We start from the raw sequence: 9,600 nt of genomic DNA on the forward strand, positions 1-9,600 counted from the left end.
CCATTAATGGGTCCAGCAGCATTAATGGGTCCAGCAGCATTAATGGGTCCAGCAGCATTAATGGGTCCAGCTCCATTAATGGGTCCAACACCAATGGGTCCAGCTCCATTAATGGGTCCAGCACCATTAATGGGTCCAGCTTTCTCAAAAACCGGTTCAAAAATCACCGACATTCAGGTACAGTATAAAAAACATCAATGTTTATAGAAACTGTATTTTTATTGAATGCAGTTAAATGAAAAGCTTTTATAAGTTTTACACTGAGGCTTTAACTCTGATTAATTTAGCCATCAATTAAAATATCAGTGAAACTGACATATTCATTTTTAACATTTAATTTAATTTTATTTTTTAATTAAAAAAAAATGCAAAAAAACAAGTAATGAAATTAATTTTTTTATGTAAGAAAATAAACGTTTTATTGCCTAAAATGCAATAACAATATTCCTTTAGTGATTTTTGGATTTTTTTGGATTAAGAGTTAAATTATTGGAAAGCAATAGGTGATTATTTTTACAGAATTAGAAAATGGTGAATTTATAACTGTGAATTGATTATACACAAAGGTAAGTGAAAATATATATTTTTGTACAGTTTTGGCTTAATTATAGCTCTGAACATTTTAAAAAAAAATAACGAATTCATCATGATTGATGTGACTAATTGTTTAAGCCCTGATATCGACCTCAGCCCAGTAGTAAGTCAGTTTTATCTGAGTATTTTTTATTTATATATATCTGCTGATGTGACTTGTGGCCATTCATAATTAGCAGATAAAGGGAATCGGTGTTCAATCACATTTCAACAGATCACATTAAAAAATATACTAGAAAGTTAACAAAAAAGAATAACTGAACGCAGATTTTAAGATTTTAATTGTGAAAGAAAAGGACACTTCTTGTCAAAACTCACCAAAACATTCAATTACATTCGATGCAAGAGAAACTAAGTATTTTTTGTTTTCTCAGACGCATATTTCACCTAAACAATACAAACCGCAACACTCTGTTTTTTAACTGTATCTGTCTGTAATCTGCAAAAGAAATGCATTTCTATTATCCTGTGAAGAAAATTGTTTTCTTGCAGCATCAAGCTGAAACTAAATTTCTTATTAAATACTTTCATAAAAATTTGCCTAATGTTTTTGTACACTTGATAAGATCTTCGTTTATCAGTGAAATTACATTTTTAGATTTTTTTAACGTTTCCATTTTCCCTCCAGCTTTTCAGGAAGTGGACCTGCACAGTGCGACCAACAACAAGGCTCACCACAGCAGCTCCATCTCAGAGAAGCAGCTGATTGTGAGGAGAGGCCAGCCGTTCAACATAACCCTGAAAATGACTCAACCTTTCAACCCCGACTCTGATCAGCTCACCATGAAAGTTGTGACTGGTTTGTTCTTTTTTATTATTATTCATTTGAAATGTTTTTGTTTACCAGTTCTCTGTTTAATTTATTTGACTGTTAAGTTGTCAAAGGTGTTGCTCACTTGTTTAGAAATTATTCTCACATATTAGCGTTAATAAATACAATTGAATTGTGTTTTTTTTTTCGCAGGAAAACATCCATCTCAGGAGCAAGGGACGATGTCATCGTTTGGTTTTCCAGACAAAGTGAAACGTTCATCACGTGCTAAAGCAGTCTGGAGAGCAGAGCTTCAAGAAAACAGCCTTCCTGAAACAGGAACGTTGGCTCTAACGATAACGCCGCCCGCTGACGCTCCGGTCGGGGAGTACAAACTTTCTGCAGGACTTAAAGCCGAAGAAAAGGAGTTGGCACAACTCTTTGTGCTCTTCAACCCTTGGTGTTCTGGTAGGACATTTTCTGCTTACTCATCAACAAAAGCCAAAGTGATTGCTCACTCCTATCAAAATGGTGGACAATTTCTGCGTATTTTAATCATTGATAAGACACTGACTGCGCATAGCAACCACACACGACCCCACTTAAACAAAATCCTTCATGTTGATTCATCTATATAATTTTCTCTTTGTGTAGATGACTGGGTGTTTCTGCCTAACGAGGCGGAGAGACAAGAATACGTTATGAACCAACATGGAATAATCTACACAGGTTCTGATCAACACATTAATGGACTTTCCTGGGACTTTGGACAGGTAGAAGATGCTAAACATGAGGAATGCTTGGTGTACTATTACTTTGAAAAAACACCCAAACTGTTTGTTTTCTCTTAAAAAAAAGGAAAAATGTGTGTCCTAGAATAAATTTTATATTAGTTTAATACACTCAAGTATTTGCCTTGGTTGCAAATACTTTAATTTTTAATAAATGTTGCTGCATAAGATATGAATATTTTTCTTTCCTTTCAGTTTGAAGAGGACATGGTGAAGATATGCCTGAAGTTACTCGACCTGAGCAGGAAACACAAGCGGGATCCGGCTGACGACGTTTCTGCTCGCTGTAACCCCATCTACGTCAGCCGCGTCATGACCAACATGGTAGGAACTGCTCTATATATTTCATATTACATTTTGTGTAAATTAAGAAAACATTCACTTTCGTTTATAGATAGATTTTAACCGAATGTGGGATTACTGTCAGGTCTAAACGTAAATTTATCTAAACAATTTCAAATTTAATGTAGCGTTTATGATAAAAAATAAAAATAAAATCTGTGTTTTCTCATTTAGAATAATAACATAACTAAAAACTTCTAAACTAATTAAGTTGGAAACATAAATGAGCTCTTTATTTTTTATTGTTCCCTTCAGGTTAACAAAGAACAAATGAACGATGGCGTCCTGAGGGGAAACTGGTCAGACGATTTTAAACATGGCTTCCCACCGACCCACTGGAGCGGCAGCTACGCCATCCTGAAGCTGTGGTTCGCCTCCTTCTGCAAGGCTGTCAACTACGGGCAGTGCTGGGTGTTCGCCGGCGTCCTGTGTTCAGGTGAGATCACCCAGAAAGCAGTGGGAAGCTAATTACTTTGTGGGTATGTATGCACATGTTTTCACTTGTTCTACTGGTTTTGTTTTTGTTTTTAAAACCTGTTTTAAATAATTATAATAAAAAAGAAAATCTGGTTTTAAGGTTAGGTGTTCAGGTTCAAATTAAGAAGTGGAGATTTAGCAGGGATGTGATGTTGGTGGACGATGTTTCTCATTTCCCAGCGTCATGATGAGGAAAAACTTTTTAAAAATGGTGGCTATTATGAGTTATTTTTAATTTTATGTTTTCATGGGAAACATTTTTGGCCTTTTCTTTCTGCCTTCTGCCTTCTGCCTTTACCACATGATATTTTTATTTAATCTCATTTTTCTGTTTCATTCGACTGAATTCGTGAACATTCACTCACCAAGCCTACATTTTTATTTATTCAGCTGATAGAAATGTGACCACTAGGGGGAGCTGTATGTTACACAGCACTAAACATTCATTAGAGTTTTTATTAAATATCAAGCAAACAGATGAATGTTTAATTTGTCAGGTAACAGATTTTATTTTAGGTTTACAAAGAGGATGATGTCAAAGGGCTAAAATAAGCTGTAAGGAGAATTATTACACTAAAGAGTTTATATGATATTTAACCCAAGTCGTGCTGTGTTTGGTTCCAGTGATGCGCCTGTTGGGAATCCCCTGCCGTGTTGTCACTAACTTCGAGTCCGCTCACGACTCCGACGCTAACTTGACCATCGACACCTACTATGGAGAATTTGGTGTCAAACCGAAAAAGTCCAATGACAGCGTCTGGTAAAATACACTCATTTCTCCTTCTGAGATGCACATTATCCTTAGATTTAATCTTCAAGCACAGGAATCAAAAGCCATAAATGTTAATTTCACAGTTTTAGTTTAGCTGACTTGTGCAATGACAATAGACACTCATGCATTTCCCTGTTGGGTTGTATGTAAAGGAACTTCCACGTCTGGGTAGAGGGGTGGATGAGACGACCGGATCTGGGAGAGGACGGCCGATACGACGGCTGGCAGGTTCTGGACGGAACGCCGCAGGAAAAGAGTGAAGGTACCGAACCGTGGGTTTCAAATTTGGAGTTGTATTTACAGAATTGATTTGATATTTATTGATCTCAATCTGTCTCTGTTCAAAGTAAAGTAAAAGCGCTGTTAAGATGTATAAAAATCAGACGCAAGAGGAAAAATAAATAAAAAAACAAACAAAAAATAAAAAGTAACATTTCACCACTCATATTATGGCTATTATGGAAATGTCACATACTGTCACCACACTGTCAGAAAGAAATACTTCAGCAGTAGAGTTTAGGATTTCACTACAGAGTGAGTTTTTTACTCTTTGTTTGGCTCTTTCTTTATTTTTCCAGAGCCTCCGATGGTCACAGAATGTGGTGCAACACCGGGATGTTAAACTGCCATTTGTCTTGCAGGTGTGTTCTGCTGTGGTCCAGCTCCAGTAGCGGCCATCTTGAACGGGAACGTTGACCTGAAATATGACGTACCTTTTGTCTTCGCTGAGGTCAATGCTGACCGTGTTACCTGGCTGGTCAGTAGGCAAAGCCTTTACATTGTCAGACTCACATTTAGGGATAAACATGAAAAAGAAAAGGAGACGCATGTATTTATGTAACTGGATTAAATTTATAGACATGTTGCATCGTTTAGTTCTGAAAATTGCGCACAAGGCTGGAGGGCAAAAATACTACAACATTATGAAACCTGGAGCTGTGGGTCTGATTAATTTAGCGCGGTGCGCCACAGCAGAGGGAAAAATAACGCAGACAAACTGTTGAACTACTCAGAAACGCTCGTATTCTTCTATTTTCTTGCTCTTTGTGTCGGTTCTGCTACATGCTCGTTGCTTGTTGCCACGGCAACTGGCTGAGAACAACACCACAAATGTATCAGGATTCAACACCAAAACAACAACAACAACAAAAATCCACTCTGACATTTTGCATTACAGATGTAAATTTTCAGGCTTGATTTTTATCTTTGGAATAAGTGATCGATGTGGCAGATTAGCTAATCTATCACTTTAGCAAATTTAAACAGCTGCTCAGCTGATGATCTGTCAGAGTTGGTGTGTAGGTCACATTTTATTTATTGTTTTATAGTTGAACTGAAACGCCAAATTCCACAGCACATCTACATGTTACGGTTTTCAAAGTCAAGCTAGCATAGCTGACCTACTTCTCTCTCTCCCCCAATTTTTTAGTAAAACTTTTTCCTAACCTTATCTAGTTGTCATACTGTTTACAATTGGTTGTGAAGCACTGCATCCTTTCTTGTTTTGTATGTTACTCATACATTTAAGATTTACTGCGTCATGTTGACAACTTGATAGCCAAAAAAAAAAACATTTCTTGCCCTCCAGCAGGGAAAAGGGGGTCAGGATCTTTGCAATGTGTCTAAAGTAGTCTTCTATCATGAAACTTTATTGTTATATTTCTACAAGACGAATGTAAAGAAACACACTGATAATATCTGACATCAAACTGCTGGCCTTGCTGAAGTCTTGTGTTTTACACGGATGTTTTCCTGTGATTCCAGATCAAAAGGGATGGATCCAAGGTGCAGATGAAGTCTGACACCAGGAGTGTTGGACAGTACATCTCCACCAAGGCGGTTGGTTCCAACCGCCGGATGGACATCACGAGTGCCTATAAATACACAGAAGGTGAGCAGACAGACACACCAGACACAATCCTTTCAATGCTTTTTATTCGCCGTGTTGTTTTAATTCACCAAAAGGTGCGTTTAGGCGTCTGTGTAGGACCCCCACACCACCAGGGGGCCTCCAAGAGCAACAGGCTAGAATGATGATATACAAATATTTAAAATAGTATTGAATAATATAAACTAAATGCTGCTTCACATGGAAAAACAGGGCCAAAACTACCTCTCAGAATTCACTTCCTTCTTTTTGTGAATCAATTTGTTCAACATGTTATTTTATATTTTTCCAGCATCAATAGACTTTCACATTATTTCTCTGGATTTGACTTTAAAGTCCCTCATGTTTGAATTCCAGTTGTTTTTGCATTTTAAGCGCATTTATCATTAGTTTAGAGGTTTTCATTACTTAATCTGTGCTTAAAGTTTCTGTTAAGTTTAATACAAGTTGTGAAAAGTATTTCTGCCGAGGATCCTCTTACTCACAAACATACTTGTCGAGCAGCCATTTTGAAAAAGGTGTGGTAGCGTAGAAGTATATATGTAGCATAATAATTTGGACTCAGAAGCATAAAATACTAATTATACTGCAATTTTAATTGTGCAGACATGAGAAAATATACTTTAATCAAAGATGATGAACTAGAAAATTTTTTTTTTCTGGTAAATGTTGAATAATGTGACTCCGTTGGGTTTCCTCTCTGGATTACAGGATCGGCGCGGGAAAGGGACGTTTTCAGATACGCCCTGACCAGACTGGACGCTGATTCAAGAATTGCAGTGTGTCCAATAGCTGTCGAACCTGAAGCACCGGTCATAAACGACACCACTGACACAGAGAATGGCCACGCAACTCCGCAGCTGATTGTTAAATTTGAAGAGGTATGTCATTAGCCTCTGTTAGCGTGTTTACTGCTCAGCGTTTCAGTTCCAGTTTCAACTAAATCTGACTTTGCTTCATCATGCAGTTACGTCAATATACATTAATAAAACTACCAAATGTTTTACAAAGATGTAAGGAAAAGTTTAAACATATTATTTTATTTTCCACAATATTCTACTGAGAGTTTATCCAATGTGGTCATGTGACTCCCACAGAAGGTTATGGAGCTAAATTGGGACCATAAAGTTTGTTTCAAATAAAAATAAAAATATGAAACTGAAAAAAAACAAAAAACATCTTAAATCTGAAAAGTATTTTTGAAAATTTTTTTCAATTTCACAGGTTTTTTTCCCTTTGGTTTCAAAACACTGTTTTTCAGTTTGAAATCTTTATTTTCACTTTTTCTCGGTTTCAAACCTTTTTTGTTCCAGTTTCAAAAATAATTTTTCAGTTTCAAACTTTTTTTCTAGTTTTAATTTTTTTTTTTTGTTTCAAATAATTTTTTTCTTTTGAACAAACTTTCTGACCCAAATTTAGCTCCATAGATGTCACTTAAGGTTGTTTTGACCAGCAACATCTGATAAGAATCATTTGACCAAAATATGGATCAAAACTAAAATAAATGGGAAAAACATCCGAAAACAATGAAATGGACAAATTGCAAAGTATTGGTAACAAATGGGATGAAATGACAAACTGTAAAAAAGTAAAAACCCAGAATAAACAATACACACATGTTCTTGGTCTGTCTTCTTTCTTTGAATTTAACTAATGCAGGAGTCCGCACCAGTGAAGGGTCAGGACGTGAAGAAGAACCTGGCGCTGAGAAGTGAAGGCAGCGCTGCCAGGATGCTGTCTGTCAACATCAACGTCCAGGCCATGACGTACACCGGCCAACCAAAAGGAAACATCCAGAATGAGGTCGTCCAGAAACAACTGCTTCCTGGAAAAGGTGATTTTTAGTCCACTGTAACGAAGCTCTAATAGAAAATAGTCCGGTAATAAGTCCGGCTCGTTCGGGGAGGAGTGGATGTGAAGTCTAATTCTGATGCGGGCTAAAAAATTAAACTCTGGTCCACCGACAAACCTCAGTCTGGGTTCGATTGAAGTCAACTACGTTGTGGTTCAAAGTGTAGCAGACGGGAGACCGCTTCAGAAGCAGGAAGTGGGCTACAGCGCAGGGCATTCTGGGTAAATACATCCAAAACAAATGTGCTAGCTTAGCACTAGCGGGAGAAATGGCTTCTGGTGTTTTACGAAAAATGAAAGAGAAATCCTACAGTCGCTGAAGTCAGATGCTACTCTGTTTTTGTTTTCAAATTGTGCTCAGGTTTTTGTGTTGCTTCCTTCAGTTGTTCTTGGTGTAGCGCCCCCACGGGTGAGGAGGGGAATACGTCTTTTAATTAGTTTGGATTGTTGGACACAGCGCAGTGTGGAATCAAACCCCAACAGCTGAAAATGTAACAAATGTTGCAACTTTGGTCTCTAATCGAACCAAGTTTACCTGGCTATCAGGTGTGAAAACACCCTGAAGTTTGTGGAAATCTTTAAATTTGATCTTTTATCTTTCAGATCTGACCATCCCCATCCAGATCCCGTACGTCACCTACAGTAAATACATGGTAGACTGCCAGACCATGAACATTTCAGCCATGATCACTGACCTCCAGAACGATGAGACCTACCTGGCAGCGAACCGCGTTGTGCTGAAAGACCCTCCAATCACCATCACTGTGAGATTCTGTTGTTTTAAACTCCCCTCTTACTAAATTCACAGTTGGGTAAAACCAGCTACATTTATTTGAGTAATATTTTGGGAAAAAAAGTACTCCTCCGTACTTTTTACTTTTACTCGAGTGAGTCATATTATTATGAAGTATTTCTACTCTTACTTGAGTAAAATTTCTGGATTTTCTGCCCTCTGAATGAAAATCAAACATGTTTTAACCCAAAATTAACCAATTAACAAACACACACCTGCACTTTCTGTTAAAGTTTCATAAGAGTTGCATTAAATGATTACTTTTCCTGATTTAACATTATTTATGTGACTTATTTTCAGTTTGATCTCTAAAATACCAACATTTTCACTTAACTTTATATTATGATCCATAATTTGTTAAATGATTGATAATTTGATCAGTTACTCAGTACTTGACTGTTTACCAAATACTTTTTTTCTCCTACTTGAGTATAATTTTTGGCTACTCTCTCCACATCTGCCTAAAAATAAAAATTTTTTTAACTCATTTATTTAATTTGCATCTCCACTTCCTTCTTTTGTATAAAGACGTTTTCTGTGTTTTTGTTTCAGGTGTCTGATGAAGCCAGAGTGAATCAGAAATTGAGTGTCTTGGTGATGTTCATGAATCCGATCAGCGAGACGCTGACAGATTGCTCTCTGACTCTCTCTGGAACTGGACTTATTGATTGGGAGCAGACAGTCAAGTATGTTTGTCCGTGTTTACCTGCAGGACAGGTGTTGAAAAGTGGAGAAACCTGACTCTTGTGTTTTTGTGTCGCCCACAGACTTGAAGATCTGATGCCAAATAAGAAAATGAGTGTGGAATTGAGCGTCGTTCCCTACAGGAGCGGGGAGAGGACTCTACTGGCCGACTTTGACTGCGCCGCTTTCAGAGACATCAAGGCCAGCTGCGTCGTTAATGTCAGACCTTAAACTCCAGAAAGAAAAATGTGACGCGTTTGTTTCTGCTAACGGCTTTATGACTTGTTCTGAAGTAGTGGGATCATTGAAATCGGAGAATATTGTTTGAATTAATTGTTTTAGGTTGTTTCTTTATTTTTGAATTTAAAACTTGGATTTCTAAGGGGAACAATAAAAAAACTTGTAGCAAGAAGACACTCAGGTGCTGGGAATTTAATTTAATCATGACTTTCTGTTGTATTATTGTTTTAAACTTATTACAGGTCCTGCTTTCACTGGTATTTTTCTCCAGACCAATTTATTCTTAAACTTGTTGATATTTTTTATAATTTAAGGCTTAAGGTTTACACAAATCTGGCTTTTTTTACTGTTGAAGTTTGGTATTAGTTACCAAAGTGTTTCACACTTTAAAACAGAACTTTAATGTGTGTTGACACC

At 37.1% G+C, this 9,600-nt stretch overlaps 1 protein-coding gene across 1 annotated transcript in view; it reads left to right on the plus strand.

Moving 5' to 3' along the window:
• The window catches only part of LOC103464361 (protein-glutamine gamma-glutamyltransferase E-like), a 10,103-nt gene extending 744 nt beyond the window's left edge, over window positions 1-9,359 (plus strand). Inside the window, exons 2-16 of the mRNA XM_017304625.1 lie at window positions 56-177; window positions 1,223-1,393; window positions 1,559-1,813; window positions 2,000-2,118; window positions 2,332-2,460; window positions 2,734-2,914; window positions 3,580-3,715; window positions 3,880-3,989; window positions 4,369-4,484; window positions 5,492-5,618; window positions 6,327-6,496; window positions 7,275-7,449; window positions 8,070-8,230; window positions 8,812-8,945; window positions 9,027-9,359. Coding sequence (XP_017160114.1) covers window positions 56-177; window positions 1,223-1,393; window positions 1,559-1,813; window positions 2,000-2,118; window positions 2,332-2,460; window positions 2,734-2,914; window positions 3,580-3,715; window positions 3,880-3,989; window positions 4,369-4,484; window positions 5,492-5,618; window positions 6,327-6,496; window positions 7,275-7,449; window positions 8,070-8,230; window positions 8,812-8,945; window positions 9,027-9,174 — 2,254 coding nt within the window. The 3' untranslated portion in view covers window positions 9,175-9,359. The remainder of the gene's footprint in view (window positions 1-55; window positions 178-1,222; window positions 1,394-1,558; window positions 1,814-1,999; window positions 2,119-2,331; window positions 2,461-2,733; window positions 2,915-3,579; window positions 3,716-3,879; window positions 3,990-4,368; window positions 4,485-5,491; window positions 5,619-6,326; window positions 6,497-7,274; window positions 7,450-8,069; window positions 8,231-8,811; window positions 8,946-9,026) is intronic.
• Window positions 9,360-9,600: the final 241 nt, after the last annotated feature.

Source organism: Poecilia reticulata, linkage group LG5, assembly GCF_000633615.1.
Source record: "Poecilia reticulata strain Guanapo linkage group LG5, Guppy_female_1.0+MT, whole genome shotgun sequence".
Taxonomy (NCBI): domain Eukaryota; kingdom Metazoa; phylum Chordata; class Actinopteri; order Cyprinodontiformes; family Poeciliidae; genus Poecilia; species Poecilia reticulata.